The sequence below is a fragment of the Sciurus vulgaris genome, assembly GCF_902686455.1.
Source record: "Sciurus vulgaris genome assembly, contig: HiC_scaffold_177_arrow_ctg1, whole genome shotgun sequence".
NCBI classification, from domain to species: Eukaryota; Metazoa; Chordata; class Mammalia; order Rodentia; family Sciuridae; genus Sciurus; species Sciurus vulgaris.
The window spans coordinates 113,607-130,752 of NW_027632876.1; the positions used below are offsets into that span (position 1 = coordinate 113,607).

The window sequence follows — 17,146 nt, forward strand, 5'->3', positions numbered from 1 at the left end:
ATCCTTGGACGAGATGTATTACATATGTGTGAAGGATTAGAGGGCAGTTTTTAATAACAACAGGAATAATACTGCTTTGTGCTGTTAAACTGTAGATATTTTCTTCTAAAGATTTAAAGCCCATTATAGACATAATTTGATTGTTGCTCTATTGCAACAATGTTTTTCCTTCTCTCCTCATCCAGGCAGATTTTTTTCTTTATTAAAGATGGCATGAATACTTTCTCATGTTATGACCTCTTTGATAAACAGCTCAGGATGTTATAAAAGCAAAACAAGAGATGTCTCAAATAATCAACGACAAAAGGCTTGTTGATGCTGAGGTGTTAATGTTTCCAGAAAGCTCAGATATTTGTGGGTTGCTCAGTGTGTTTTTGTACCAATTTGTGTGAGGTTGGGTTTCAGCCATATGTCTGTACAGTATCAGGAAAAATTTTGTCCTGCTATTTCCTTGGGTGATCTTTTATGACCAAGAGGGGAAAAAAAAGTCATACTTCTGTCTTGTGAAATTGAGCTCAAATTCTGGGTAGTTTACCAGTAATCAGTATATAACTGAATCACAGCTGAACGGAATGGTTTGTATTATAAACCAATGGCAACTACTGCTCTAAATGTGGAAATTAAATACTTTAGGTTCATGCTGATTCAAATCTGTGGGTAGGAAATATCTGATCTGTCCTAAGGTAAATATAGAAATGTGCAGAGTTTTCTCCAGGACTACAAATCCTGTTCACATTCATATGTGTTGCTCTTGTGATGGTCCCTTGGGGCCTCTTGGCAGCCACCTTCTTTATGGGAAGAGATTGGGATCTATAGGAATGTAAAAAAAAAAAAAAGGAAAGAAAGAAAAGAAAAAGAAAAAATAGTCCTCAGAAGATTATCAGAGTATGGTGATCCAGAGACCCAGTCTGACAGTTCCAAGCCTCAAATGATGAGTATCAAACAATACTGGGCTTTCCTCCCTCCAGGCATGAGACCCACATTCACCCAAAATTCTTTCATAATTTGGGAGCTTCTTGTGTTACTGACTTCCTCAGATTGTGCACCAAATTTTTCATCCACTTTGCTAATCATAAGTAGTTATGTATACAAAGATGGTTATGGTTTTGCTGCTTTTATTATCAGTCGATCATTCTGACTCTATTTCATGGAGCCTTTGTGTCATGGAAGATGACCCAAGGAACTCACGTAGGAAGATGTGGGGTTTCCTTAATGTGGTCTAATTAGAGCATATTAAAGCTTACTTAAAAATGCATTGGGTGAAATGGACATGATAGCTCAGAAGTTATTTATTATCTTCCAGCCAATCTGAGCTTGCAGTTGCCTAGATACCATCAGACTATGCTGTGCCCTGCCCTTGCCTTCTCCACCCACCTTGAAGGTCACCCTCTACTTCAATGGGTACTTTGAGCCACGCCAATGGCTTCCTAGCTCAGATACTGGGGACTCTGCCTGAGGTCTGCCATTGGTCTTGCTCAGCCTGATTTAGGACAGGCCACAAGTACTGGGGAACCTTCAGGACTGACCCTCAGCTATTGAGGAATGAGAGCTGGTGGGTGTGTACCAGCTTCCCTCACCCCGGCTCCATTCTGAGCTGTGTTTTACACAGCATCTGAGAATCTCCCCAGCAGACTGAAACCTAGTGACCACATCTGGGAGCTTCTCATTAACACAGTTTTCTCTTGTTCCTACCTAGTCCTACCTAGTTTCTCTAGTTCTTACCTGTCTCCCTTCCTTGTGCTTCTTGTCACTTCCCAGTTGTTGTCTCAGGATCTCTGGTTGCAGTAAGAAAAACCAAGGCAACATTTACTATAGCAGCCCACCAGGGAGTCCCCTCTTCTCTTAGTGAATTATTAAGAACTTGGTCTCTGCTTCCTAAGTAACCCTGGGCTTGCCTCGCTCTCTACTGCTAGAGCACAGCTCCAATCCTTCATGGCTTACTTAGTTTGTTATGATGGTGTTGTAATGGGTGTCTTCATTTTGGTCTGTACTACTCTCCATGACTACTCTTCCACAGAACAGCTAGCAATATCTTTCCAAAGGCAAACCTGATGCTGTCACCAGTTTCAAAACTTTCATGGCTCAAGTCTTTTATTATCTGGCCTTTGCTTACCCATCTCATGTATTTCTTCAGCTTTTTTCTTTTTTAGATGTTGATAGACCTTTATTTTATTCATTTATTTATATGTGGTGCTGAGAATTGCACCTAGTGCCTCACACATGCTGGGCAAGTGCTTTATCACTGAGCCACCACCCCAGCCCGATCCCCTGTATTTCTTAGGTACTGTGGCCATAGTGTGGGGTGTAGACTCTATTTTTTTCCCACCTGTGAACTTCACAACTTTTTAAAGTATACAATACATTGTTATTAACTATAGTTACCCCATTGTGTAATAGATTTTTTGAGTCTAATTGAAATTTTGTATCCTTTGTCTAGCATCCACCCACTTCCTAACCCCTGAACCCCTATTCTACTCTCTGCTTCTATGAGTTTAACATTTTAGATCCAATATGTTAATGAGGTGATGAGGTATTTGTCTTATATTTCCTGGATTACTTTATTTAACATAATCTCTTCCAGATTCATCAATGTTGTTGAGTACAACAGGATCTTCTCCTTTTTAAGGCTAAATAGTATTCCATTGTATATCCCACATTTTCTTTTTTTATCATGTATCCATTGATGGACACTCATTGATTCTATATCTTGCCTCTCACAGAAAATTCTGTAATGAACATGGGAGTGCAGATGTCTTCGATGACTGATTTTATTTCCTTTGGATGTAATCAGAGGTGGGATTGCTGGATCATGTGGTGGTTCCATTTTTAATTTTTTCAGAAACTACCATACTTTTTAATCCATAATGGCTCTACTCATTTACTTTCTCTTCAAAAGTGTGCAAGCATTCCCTTTTCTCCACATCCTCACAAACCCTAATATGTATTTTGTCTTTTTGATCATAGCCATTCTTATGGGAGAGGGGTGATATCACATTGTGGTTTTAATTTCCATTTCCCTGACAATTAGTGACCTTGAAATTTTTTTCATAGACCTACTGGCTATTATCTTCTTCTGAGAAATGTCTTTTCAGGTCCTCTGACTATGTTTAATTGAATTGCTTTCTTGTTACTGAGTTGTTTGAGCAACACAGTTTTAAAGACAATGTGAAATTCACCTTTTCTTTGGAACTGTCCCTTGCTGGTCATTTCAGGGAAGTGACTTCCTCAGTCCCATCCCTGTTCCTTGTACCTCTTGCCATAAGTGTCTTTGTCCCTGTTTCTTGGTGTGTGAGCATATTGGTGTTTACCACCTAGCCCTGAGTTTCTTGAGAGTAGAAATCAGATACAGTTCCCAGCTCAGTACCAGCCATGAAATCAATACTTGATTCTCCAAGGACAGTTGACTGAACATTTAATTTGTGTTTCAGGAGTTTGCTATGGAAAATATGGTGGAGTTGCAGGTTGGGAGAAGCAATAAGAGCAACTGTTAATGAGGAGAGACAAATTGATGATGATAGTTTCATGAACCAGAGATTTGATAGGAGAATGTGATTAAGATGATTGTCAAATATTTTATGCTAAAAACTTACTCTACTGCTTGCTTGTTGAACCTACTTACTCTGCCATGTTTAATTTCCTTTGAGTGGGCATGCTAAGTCCTTGCTGAACAGGTAGGAGGGAAAGGAGGCGTATTAGCAGGAAACTTCAGTTTTCCAAGATCTAGTGTACTCCCTTGCCCAGGTTTATTTTATTAAGACTCAGAGTCAGTGAAGTCAATTGGAACAAAAATTATAAAATAGAGCAGTGTTCAGTTCAGTCCTATCTTGGCTTTGAGGATACCTGGATTTTGGTTGGTTAGTTTTACCTCTTTGGGGAACATTATATGGTCCAGTACAGCACTGTTCCTTCCAAGGGAGGATTTTCCTATTCTGTGGCCTGGGTATGGACTTTGGCTCTATTCCCTATGGAAACTTTTCCATTCTGGAAACCAGATTTCAATCTATTGTCCCAGGGAAGGGGCGGGGCAGGCACTCACCATGGTTTATACATGGTCGAGAATAGGGAGTTGATTCTAGTTCTTTGATGCTACTCTCCACTACTTCAGTGTCATCCCTGGAACTTCCTAGTTTAAGGCAAGCTGGTATCATGGAGAAAACATCATGCTTCAGGGGTGTCTCTATGGAGACTCCATTGGTAGGAGTCCAAACCAGGTTACGGTCAACTGTGGACATCCTTTCTGCATTGAAATACATAGCTACATTGTGGTAACTGGGACATGTCTTAAGAAGCTAGGTGTTCCCAGCCCAGGAAGGGGCTGGGAACTTCATTTTAGTTGGGTAGAGGCCTGAGGCCTGTGTAATGGGACATAGGCGTATCCTGCAATACAAATAAAGCCACAGATTTGGTCTACCCTGGGGAAGGGAGACAGAAGATACTGGCCAAGATCAGGCAGAGAGGAGGCTGGAAGCACCTGCCTGTAAGCAGGACACAGGGGTTCAATTCCCACACACAGCAAGAGACCAGTCTTTCTACCTGGGTTCCCAGCAGAGCAGTCCTCTCTGACCCAACCTGGGGTTTCACTTTCTTGTATTGGTTTCCTCACTTTTTCCATGGGGAGCCCAGTGTGATGTGTTCTCCCCTGTGTTTCCCCATCCTGCCCAAGCCCATGCAAGTTTGGAAGGTTGTGAGTCCTGAGTTCCAGGCAAGAACCTTGTCCTCCACCTTGACCCCTGCCTTCTACCTCTTCTATCAAATAAGTCTGTCTTTCAAGAACAAAAAGCAGAGATGAAAAGTAATTTCCATCAATGATATCAAAACTCCTGATGATTTTGTTCTGCTATGAGAAGTGCTGAAGAATCATGTATTTCTAGTCTAATAAAGAATTGTAACAGCTTATATTTAAAGAGTGTTTTATATATGGCTCAGTCCTATGTAAGGTACTTTTGTTTCCATAGTTTTCATCTTTATAACACTTCTCTAAAAAAGGTATTATTAACGCCATTTTATAGACAAGGAAGCAGAGGAGCAGAGAAGTTTTGCACCTTGGCCAAGGTTGCACAGTATGTGTTCCCACTGAAGTGTTGTTTCTTATTATTCACTCCTTGCCTCAACAAACATAAGGACTAGAGACCCAGGTGTTTCCTAGCATTGGGACAATATGGAGATACTGCAGCACTGCTGTGAGGGCACATTTTATATTGCAAGGGACAAAGGGCAGAGGTGTTTCTATTTTTGTTGACCTCTTACCTTCATTTTCAGATTCGTATCTGTCCCAAGGAGTGTTCTGGTGGCCATCAAATTTCCAGGAAAACTGTTCTCTGGCTCCTGTCTCTATCCAACTTGTGGACTTTCTCTCCCTCACCTCCACTCATCTGCCATTTCCTTTCCCTCAGAATGATAGCTCTAACAATGATACCAATTTCCAGAACCAATCCTGGGTTGCTTATTCCTTGGGAAAGAATGCATGGATTTCTTCAGGGAAGCCCAAATAAGAACTGGCTATCTTCTAAACAAGCACTACCCCAAACAGAAATCACGAGTCCCAAGTGGTTCCTGAGCCATTGAATTGGGCAAGTCAGAACTGAGAGGTTCTCTGAGTATAATCTACACATCAGACTTTGAAGACTTGGTCTGAGGAGGGTGGGAGAAGAATGTAAGATATCTTATTAATAATTTGTTAAACACTGACCATAAGTTGAAATGATGACTTATATAAAATATACTATTGAAATTAATTTTATTTTTTATTATTTTTTCTAACATGATTACTAGGAAATTTAAATTGCATATGTGGTCCACCTTGGGCACTACTATTTTAAAGTTGTGGTTGATGCTTGGGTTGAATAATGGAGAGGCCCAGCTGCTGCACTGAGGGAACCCTCCCCAAGCTCATCTTTGTAGACTCTGGTGTTCATAAAAGATCTGGGTCCCCTGTGTCCGTTTCCTGTAGAAAGTCTGTGCATTTTAACAGAAGGCAAATGGCATCCTCTAGTGGTGTGAGTGTAGGTTAGCGACCTGCTGGAGAGATCAGTGTTGGTTGTATGTTCCTGTAGGTCACACCTTCTTAGTAGTTTCCCAGCACTGTGTCCAGAACAGAATTCTGAGTAATTGGTAGCAGTTCAGTGATGAAACATATTTGCTTCAGAATGGTTTTGTCTGGTGTTCCTTGAATATTATCATGTGGGCAGTTGCCTCCTTTGCTTGTTTCAAATGGATTCTTACCTTCCTGTTGCCATACCTTCCCAGCCACCAGTCTGCCAGTCGTGCTTCTTTAATTACACAGGACCAAACCTTGTCATCTCTCATGTGAATCTCATCTGGTCCATCCATCTCCAAGCTAACTCAGGGATTCCCAAACTCTCACATGAATCAGAGTTGCCTGGAAGACTTGTTAATATGCAGATTTATGGGCTCTAACCTGGTGTTTCTGACTCATGAGGCCTGAGTCAGGGCCTGAGGATTTGCATTTCCAGCAAGTATCCAGGTGATGCTGATGCTATTGGTCCAGGGACCACACTGAGGATTGCCAGTTGCTATAGTTTAGGTATGACATGTCCCTCAAAGGCTCATGTGTTAAAACCTTGGTCTCCAGCCAGTGGATCTATTGGGAAGTGGTGGAATCTTTAAGAGGTAGGGCTTAGTGAAAGGAAGTTAGGTCACTGGAGTTGCCCCTGAAGGAAATATTGGGATCCTGCCCTTTCCCTTCTCTCTGTCTTTGCTTCTGAGCCTTCATGAGGTGAATAGCTTTCCCTACCATGTGTCCCACCATGATGCTCTGCCTTACCACAGGCCCAAAGGCAAAGGGGCCAAGTGACCATGGACTGAAATATGTGAAATTAGGAGTCAAAATTAACCTTTCCTCCTAATAGGTTGATCATCTTAGGTATTTTTTTCACATTAATGGAAAACTAATAACACTAATGTAGGCTGATATTCTTCATAAAACATAAATCTGATCATGACACTCTCCTCCTAACTACCAATAGCAGTCCAGACTCTTCTGGATAAAGTGCAGACTCCTTAGGACCCTGCCTAATGGTCTATATCATCTTCTCTGTATACAGCCTCAGTTCTGCCACTGAGGCCTTAGCTTTGCCCACAGTGCCTGTGACTCTGCTGGTGAACCAGACTTAGTCTCACCTCTAGGTGTCTGCTGCCACAAGCTTCTTTCCTTGCAGGCTGCCTTTCCCAGGCCCCTATGAAGTTGACTTCCTGCTGGGTTGGGCAGTAGAAGGTACTGGTAGGAGATGGGAAAGCAGTGGAGGGGAGAAAGCAAGTTGGAGTTCTCTTCCCTTTTTATTCTTTGAGTGTCTTCTTCAGCAGTGCCTGGGTGTTCTCTCTGGCTTTAGCTACTGTCACACAAACTTCCTGTGTTTTCAGCTTGTGCCAGATCACTTCAGCTATAGGGTGCAAATATCACCTTCTTTCAAGGTTCTTTGCTTTTCTAGGTTCATGACTGGCTTTCCACTGTTTCCAGGACCTGGATGCTTCTCTGGTTCATCTGACCTCCTAGATCTTCTATAATCAATATCCTGCACAAAATTCTGTCTATGATAAATACATAAAAGTGGGGCCACTGATGTCCTGTAGAACTTTCTGTCTTGATGGAAACAGTTCATATCTCTATTGTCCAATATGGTAGCCACTAGCTGCATGTGCCATTGAACACTTGAAATGTGACTGGTGTGGCAAGGACCGAATTTTTCATTCAATTAAATTTAAATGAAATTAAATCTAAATAGTCACATGTGGTTAGAAGTTACTGTATAGGACAGTGCAGGCTTAGACCCTCACATGATACATAGGCATGGAAATTTAGAAATAGATTGTAAAATCAGCATTGAAAGAATAAAGGGGTGTTTCATGCTCTGTGCCCTTTTAGCACCATCCTGTTACCTGCATATAGGTTTCATTAGTTTTTCAACTTTCAAGCTAGTTTTTAAAATGTAGAGCTACAAGGACTGAGATTACCAAAAATAAGAAAGATGAACAAGAATCATCATTAAGAAAAGTAAGTTACTGAACCACATGTATATACCAACTGATTGGGTAAATATGAATATGGTAGAAATGTGAATCCTCATATGAAAATGAATGAAAGGATAAACAAAATGCTGTTAATGGTGGGAATAAGGGAGAGAAGGAGAACTATTATTTTTTACTTATTATGTTTTATATTTTTCTATTGTATGCATATCATTTATTTTTTCCATGAACATTTATGAAATCTAGTGTGGTATATCATTCTTCATCCTTTCACTTTTAATCTGTGTCTTTATATTTAAAGTGTGTTTTTGTAGACATCATGTTATTGGGTCTTGTTTGTGGATCCACTCCAACAGTCTCTGTCTTTTAATGGGTACATTTAGACCATTTATGTTCAAAATGATTATTGATATAGATAGATCAATATCTGCCACATTTGTTACTGCTTTGTTTGTTTCTCTTGTCCTTTATTCTTATTTTCGTCTTCCACTCATGTTATTCTTTTAGTAATTCAGTTGAGCATTTTAGATGATTCAATTTTCTTTCCCTTCTTAGCATATCAGTTATCTTTCTTTCTTTCTTCTTTTTTTTTAACTTTTATAATGGTTGCCCTGGAATTTGCAGTATGCATTTACAACTAATCCAAGCAGACTTTCAAATAAGACTGAAGAACTTCATGGGTAGTGAAGTTTTTTATAACAAAATACTCCTAATTCCTCCCTCTGGTCCCTTGTATCATTGCTATCATTCACTTCACTTACCCATAAACATCCACAAAAACATGCATAAACAATACATGTAATTGAATACATTTTTCTATTTTAATTTTTAACAAACTATTGTCTACTAGATCAATTAAGAAAAAGAACATAAAAACTTTTCTTTAACTTCCACTTTTCCCTTTTCTTTTCCTTATTTTGATCTGAGTTTCTGACTTGTAGTATTTTCCTTATTTCTAAAGAACTTCTTTTTAACATTTCCTGCAAGGCAGGAAACAAATTCCAGCAACCAGCAACAAATTCCCTTAATTTTTGTTAACTGGAGAATACTTTTTATTTCCTTTCCCTTTTTGAAGGGTCATTTCACAGGGTACAGAATTCTAAGCTCCTAAGCTCTCTCAATTCTTTTAATATTTCATGCACTCCCTTAATCTTACATGGCTTCTGAGGAAAAGATGGATGTAATTCATATCCTTTACTCCTCTACAGCTAAAGTATTGTTTTCCATCTCTACCTTCTTCTTTCAGGAAGTTTTCTTTAATTTAGATTTTCTGCAGTTTAAATATAATATGTATTTTCTTTTATTTTGGATAATTATTCTCCTGATTGGTATTCTCTGAGTATCCTGGAGGGGATTTCCCAGACATAATTATTCCAAATGTTTCTTTTGTTCAAAAATGTCCCAGACATTATTATTTCTTTTATTCTTTATCTTCTTATGATAATTCCATTACATTATATAATATATCTTGTAGTTCTACAGATCTTGAATATTCTGTTTTTGTTGTCTTTTTTTCTGTTTATTTTTCAATTTTGGGGGTATCTATTGAGGCATCCTCAAGTTCAGAGATTCTTTCCTGACAGTGTCCAATCAACTAGAAAATCCACAAAAGACATTCTTCATTTCTATTAGTACTTTTGATCTCTAGTATTTCTCTTTGGTTCTGTCTTGGATTTCCATCTCTTTGCTTACATTGCCCGTCTGTTTTTACATGTGATCTAGGTTACTCATTGGATCAGAGATCCATTGGAGCCTTCAGTGTATAAATCAAAAGTTGTTGTAAATCCCTAGTCTACTAATTCCAACATTTGTCTCATTCGAGTCTGATTCTCATGCTTGCTTTGTCTCTTCAAGTTGTCACCTAATTGTATGTATTAATTTTTGCTTGGTAGACAGACATGATGTACTGGGTAAAAGGAACTGCCATAAGTTGACCTTTAGTAATATAGTGGGAAGATGTGGAGGGAAGGGAAACATTTTATAGTCCTTAGAATAGATCTCAGTCCTGTATGGAGACTGTGTCTTTGGACTATGAACTTCAGAGTTCTCAAACTCCCTCCCTGCTTACGTGGGACAAGAGAGTAGAGGGGACTGCAGTTGAATATTTCTCGTCCCTTGGCCCAGTTAAATTCTGAAAAAATCTACCTAGGTTATACTCTGGTAAAAGATTCTATTGAGGGCAAGCCTTGTTAGGAACAGAAGGCTCTGGTGTATTCCAGGTGGTTCTTTTTCCTTTCCCTCTGCTAGAAGCATGAGGGATTTTCCTCTCATTTCACTGTGAGAACCTGGTAGAGCTACAGAAAGTAAAACTCACAAAAACTGGGGATACCTCTCCATGACTGGTCCCCCTGGAGTTTTTTTGTTTTTTTTTTTTTGTTTGTTTTTTTTTTTTAACTCACAGACTTGTTCACATTGAGCTTCTGGTTATTCTTCAATTGCAGTTTAAGCTTTTCTACCCGATACTGGTTTTTACTGGGAAGTTGTAATTGTATTTGCCGCTAAGTCTCTCTAATTTTGGGAAAGCCAGTGGCTCTGTGACCTCATTTCCCTGTGACCTAAGAAGAGCTGTTGATTTTTTAGTTTGTTCAGGGTATTAGTTTTTAATTGGAGTGATAGCTTCCAAGCTTCCTACAGGCTGAAACAGAAACTCCAGAAGTCCACATGTATTGCTTTTATTAATTAATTTTCTAATTTGTTCTAATTAGTTGTTGATGAAAGCAGCAAAGAAAAAAATAACTCAAAGAAATGTTATTACAGTCATCTAGAATAGATATGTACACCTTTGAGCTTTGTTACTTATTCTACTGAGTAGAATTTAATCATTTTCTTGATGATTTAGGTTTGTCACTGTGAATTTCAGATTATGTGTTATGATTTAACATGTTTTAAGGGTGCCCAGGATTTGTTTTGATCAGATATTCTAAGACACACAGACACGGAAATGACTATTATGAAGAAATATATTTTTATACTCACAGATCCCTAGAAATAGGAAGCACTGCATACCATACAGGGCCATGCAGTTCAGTCAGGAGGCTGAAGGAAAGAGAGGAGAACATGTTGAGGAGCCTTTATTGTGGTTTCTGTGGGAAACAAGAGGCAAAGTAGGGTAAACAGGCTCAGGATTGTTGAGTTTGAATGATTTCAGAAGGTTCTTGGGCAAAGGGGCTGTCCCTAGTTGCCTGGCATCTGGCCCTGGGGTGATTAGGTCATAGAAATAGTGAACCAAGTAAGAGCCCAGGGGGCCTGATAAAGGAGGTGGTTTGGGTTTGGGGCTCTGGATCATTTGGCTTGCATATGAAAGGCATGCTCTAAGCAAGTTGCTTGCTGACTCTAGTATTTGGCTAGCCTTGGGAGGAACAGTCTTTCCAGGGTCAGCAAGCCTCCAGATTTCTAATCATCAGAAATATAGAAAATAAGGAGACTTGATGAATACCTATGATGAAGTCTTCAGTAAAGTGGGTGCCATGGTTTGGATGTGATTTGTCCCTTATAGGTTCATTTGTTGGGAGCTTGGTCCTAGCTTTGATGGTGTAGAAAATGGTAAAGCCTTCAAGAGGTGGAGCCTAGTGGGAGGTCCTAAAGTCATAGGGGCACACCTTTGGAAGTTATTGTGGGGCTTTGATTTCTTTAGCTTTCTTTATTAGAGGAAGTGGTATCTTATTTTAGCATAACCTTCTGTCCTTGTCATGCCAGATGGCACCAACAGGTGCTTTCCAAGTGGAGCTGATACTGGCATGAAACTCTTGAACCTCAAGAACTGTGAACTAAATAATACTCAGCCTGCATCAGATATTTTGTTACAGAAATAGATGAACTTCTCTTTTCACAAAATTAGCATGCCTCAGGTATTTTGTTATATTAATAGAAAATAGACTAATATAGAAAATTGTTATTGAGGACTGAAGTTGTTAGTGTAACTCTCACTGAAAGTGTGGAGGCTTTGGAATTAGGTCATGGGGAAAGATTTGAAGCATTTGGAGCAGGGAGCTAGAAAATTCCAAGAATGTTGTATACAGTGTTATGAGTGATTCTCATGAGGAGTCAGAAGACAAGAAAACTAGGGAAGAACTAGAACATCGTAGAGTTTGGATAAATGCTCATAACCAGAATGCCTGTGCAAATGAGGATATACCTTTGGATCTGGACTGAAGGCCATCCTTTTTATACCAATTCAAAGAACTCAACTTCATTTTCCCTACATTCTAATCTTTTTTTTTTTTTACATTAAGAAACAAGGAGAAAGTACAACACAGGAGGTGCGTCTCCCTGTCACACTTGAAGATCTCCAGTTTTGTTTTACTGACAGATGAAAGGACAAAGTCAAACTGAAAGTAATGGAAAGGACATATTACAAAATAGACATATAAAATTTAATCCCTTTGGTTTAAAACATATCTGCAATGACAAAATTAAAAGCAAACAGGACAAAATCAATTTCATAAAACAAAATATAAAATATTGTTATGTGACCCGTGTCCCATGGTATCTTAGAAAACCAGCAATTTAATTCACATACTTCATTAGAATATTTGAACCTAAGAAGGTAACTATCAATCCTACTTATACAAATGACCTATTCTAGTTCCCTGAACCTAAAGATACCCGTGATTTTGTTATAAAATTACATTTTAAGTACTTTTATATATTTAAACATGTACAAAATGCTCCCCTGCCACAGTGGTATATTCTCATAGGTTCAAGAATGCTTCTAGAAGTGTTAACATATAAGACAGGCACAGCATAGAGGCTCTGAAACATGGTTAAGAACCACTTCTCGTAACAGGAGGAGGAGGAAATCCATGTTGAGCTACCTGGCGGGCTTCACGGTGATCACAGCACCTGGGCTGCAGCCATGCGCTCTGCCAGGGACACCTGCTGGGCACCCGCTTGTGGGCGGTCATGGCCTCCTTTTACTTCACTTCTGAACAGTGCAGAAACCCACAGAGCAACATTCCCAAGGGCAGACAGGGTCTTTGTCCTTTGAGAAGGTTTTGCTCTGCTAGGGAGGGTGCCTGTGTCTGGGAAAGCACGGCGCTCCCTCTGCTTAGTCCACATTATCAAAAATAACTTAACCTTTTGTCTATGAAACTCTTCAAGGTAGATCTTACTGTGCATCTTCACCATCTGTACACAGACACCATTATTTATATATTATATCAGACACGTATGTACACATTTACAGACACAGACTTACAAAAAGATATTGCACTTATATACAATGCAGCTTTATCATGACTCACTTCACACTGTGACCTATTTAGGTTCTTCACAAGAAAGGCAGCTGATATGTCCAAGGAAGTTGCAGAGAAGATTCCAGTAATGTACCCTAGGTAGTAAACATTTAATGGAGACGAAGTGGAGGGAGAGGGCGCACCCCTTTACTGCTTGGGGCAGCCAGAGTTCGACTGAGGTCAGGCAAGAGCACTAAATCCTCGAGCCATAACTACTGCTTTTCCTGACCCCTCTAGTGCACAGACCCTCTGCTGCTGTAAAGTCGACAAGGCAGATACCACAATATTTTGATAAATAAGAAGGTAGCAGGCACCCTAAAGGTTTCCAGAGTCTGTTAAATCCTGGAACAAAATTTTCACTTTTAGTCCTAAGTATTTTGGAAAATCAAACATGATACATGAATTTTTCTGTCAACTGAAAAATGCCAATGCAACATATTAAATGCAGGTCCATTGCCAACTCAAAAGCAATTCCTTCCCCTGACATCCACCTCTGTTTGCAAGGTGGGCGTCTGGGTCCCTGCAGCTGGCCAAACATTCACGGAACACCTCCATTGACCTCCCAGGGGCCTGAGGGCCCAGGCCTTAGATCTCCGTCAGGGTGAGCTTGTAGGATCCCCCAGCTTCCTCAATCTGCAGCTGGAAGGTGTCTTCATTGGAGTAGTGCTTCACAATGTTGTCATCCATGTTCACCAGGATCCCTTTCTTGCACTTCTTGAATATTTTCCCAATCTTGTCATGGGGAACATCATATTTGTCTGAGATGGCCTCCATCAAGCCTTTCAAAGATGGGGTCTTGAGCATCAGTGCATCAAAGACTTCTTCAGACTCCTTTCGAACGTAGAGAAGCACTCTCTTTGGCTCTTCCATCCGGGGCAGCTTAGCAGGAGGTGGGACAGCAAAGTCATCTTCCGTTCCATACAGTCCCCTTTTTAAGGCAGATCCTTCACCCTCCAATTCCTCTGAGGCAATGGGAAGAACATGAGTGCCCCGCTGCAGGTTGGCAAAATGCACGTCAGGAATAAAGAGGACGGGCTGCGTATCCAGGTCAAGAAAGGGCTTGAACACCGTGATGTCCATCCGCTTGTGGGAGGGAAGCAGTGGCACTTTGACATCAGAAACTTTTCTTTTGCTCTGCTTTCGTTCTTCATCCCTGATTTTCCGCTCAGCTCCCTTGTCACAGAAGACTTTGATCTGGCAGTAGGCCCGGTGCACTGGTTTGTTGCTGCGGTTGTTATAACTGTAGGTGTCGATCTGGATGTTAAGAGGCAACCCCTTCACGCCCTTCTGGGATGAGAAATCGGTGCTTAAGCAATTCACGGAGATGAACACCTTTGCTTCATCATTAATGTCCCAGGTGAAGGAAATGGCATTATAAGCAGTCTCTTCAATGTTACTGATGGTACTGAAGCTTTCTTTATAGTCAGCTATGTCAATGCACCTTTGTTTAGCAGTGTGCTGCCGGGAGTGCCAATACTTCCAGTGCCTCAGCTGATCCTCTCTGCTCTTGTCTTCAGCAAAAACCACCATGATCACACTTCGAACTTTGCTGATGGGGTGGTGGATCCCTTCACTGCTGCTCACCTCCTTCAAGGTGACAGGATAGAACTGACCCTTGTTCAGGTATGTCATAGTGCTGTCTCCTGGCTTTTGCCGAAGTGATTTTGAAGCTTCGAGGGTATACTCAAAGTTGTTCCCAGAAACACTGTCAAACACATAGTCCTCTGAATTCATGCCAGGCATCCGCAGACTGAGATCCGAGGGGAAGAAAACCTCCTGAACACCCTCCTTGAAGGTCTCAGAGAAGGTGGAGTCTGGGGTTCGCTGCTGAGCATTGGGGGGCTGAGCACCAGAGCTGAACTGGTCAGTATTGAGATTCTGGTCGAAAATCACCACGCGCTCAGTGGGCTCAGGATGATACACTGCTGGGGGGACTCCCACAGCAAAGCTGTGGGGCTGGATTTCGGTCTTGATAGAGTGGGTAGGCATTGTTGCTATGGAGACAGTGACTGTTGTATCAGGAGCTGTCAGATGGCCTCTCTTATCAATGCCCAGTTGGTTGCCATGGGGAAGGACAATGTTAAAGGGCACATTTTTCAGTACTTGCACTCTGTTTTCTCCAGCAGAAATGAGAGGCTGATCTGTCACGTTTGGTATGCTGTTTCTTTTGCTGTGATCTGGCTCCGTATGCTCAACTTCTGGCTTCGCTGTTGATGATCGTCTCTCTCTTGGAACCTTGTAGTAGTCATAGAGCAAGCCCAGCGCAGCTGCACTGTCCTCGTCTCCATTGGTGCTCATCATGGCTTTGGTTGCCGCAGTGAGAGGGTTTTCCAGGAAAGATTTCCAGGCTTCATCCTCGCTAGTATAGGAGCGTCGCTGTGGATAAAGTGCTTCATTCTGAAGAACCAACACTGGCGGTTTGCTGTCCCATCGCGCCGAGCATCGCAGAGATGCACGGGACCACCCGGGCGGAGGTCCATGGCGTGCGGGTCTGCGCAACCGGCGCCCGGCGCTCCCCGCGCGCTCCCGGGGGCAGGGGGCCCCCTCCAGTGTCGAGTTTCCCGGGCAAGGGTCTCCTCGGCGGCCCCCTCCGAACAAAGGGGCGGGCAGGGCTGCGGGGCCGGGCCCGCCGCCCTCGCCAGCCAGCCTCGCCGCGCCGCGCCCCCTACATTCTAATCTTTTAGTGAAGGACTAATCTATTTGGTCTAGTAGATTCAAAAATGATAAAGCATTCAGTTGTGGTATGGATATTATCACTGGTTTTAGTCAAATCTTACTGTACTGCTTCTTTTGGGAGGAAAAGTAATCAGAATAGAAAGGTTTAGAAAATTCACATCCTGGAGAAAAAGCATGTTTGGGACAGGGCATTGTGTTAGAGCAACCACTTACTAATAAGATTAGCTTGGATTAAAAAAAAAAAAAAAAAAAGGCCAAGTATTTTGCATCAGGCTGCACCTCTCACCACTGTCCCAAAGGTCTAGAAGTGCAAATTTGTTTCAAGGGGTGAGCCCAGGACACTCCAATGTCCAGGGCCAACTCAGGATTCTGACTTATTGGTAATGGACTCTGCAGCTGCTATAGCCATGGTTCAAACAGGCCTAGGTACCACTTGTGCTGGTAGAAGACTTTGGTGTTTACAAGGACAGAATGGAAGAGTTATGGGGTCATGGTAGCTTCCACCAATCTTTCCTTTCTTCCTCCCTTCCTTCAGTAGTGATGATTGAACTCTGGGGTCCTCTACCAGTGACCTATATCCCCGTTCTTTTTATTTTTTATTTTTAAAAAGCATCTCACTAAGCTGCTGAGGTTGACCTCAAACATGACATCCTCCTGTCCTAGTCTCCATGGTGTCTCATGTCTGTAATAACCGGGACATGTGCCTCCATGCATGAAGTCCATCAGTATTGCAAAGGACTACCAGGGAGTCCAGAGAGAAGTTTGCAGTCTTTCACTCCTGTGTGTGCTTCCAGCCATTGAGATGTCATCTGCCATGAGGTCCTCAGCAGAGCCCAGCTGATGCCAGTGCCATGCCCAGAATGTGAGCTAAATAAACTTCTTCTTTAAGTTAGCCTGCTAAGGCATTTTGCTCTAGTAATGGAAAATGGACTAGGCAGTTGAAAAAAAAAATCTTCCTTTAAGCTGAATTTCCATTATCATTGTCTTGTCCTCTACTTGAAGATGTGAGAAATCCTTTCTCCAGTGGTGTATGGGTTTGTATCTGGCCTTTTTTTTCCTTTAAATTTGCTAGGCTTATATGTCAATAAAGAGTAAACTGGCTCTGATTGAGAGCCTACGGTGTTTGCTCTTCTATTAGCCCTCATTTTGAAATTTCTAGTGTCTGATGGGCTCTCAGTTCTTTGGGAGAGATCACCCTCTCTACACTATAAGACTGGGTGGTATCTAAGGACATGGAAATATCATTAAAG

General features: G+C 41.4%; 1 protein-coding gene across 1 annotated transcript; it reads right to left on the minus strand.

Moving 5' to 3' along the window:
• Window positions 1–13,455: 13,455 nt before the first annotated feature.
• On the minus strand, window positions 13,456–15,655 carry LOC306652324 (grainyhead-like protein 1 homolog). The gene has a single exon (XM_079125281.1). The coding sequence runs from the start codon at window positions 15,519–15,521 to the stop codon at window positions 13,806–13,808; it is 1,716 nt and encodes a 571-aa protein (XP_078981407.1). The 5' UTR covers window positions 15,522–15,655; the 3' UTR covers window positions 13,456–13,805.
• Between the last annotated feature and the right edge of the window lie 1,491 nt (window positions 15,656–17,146).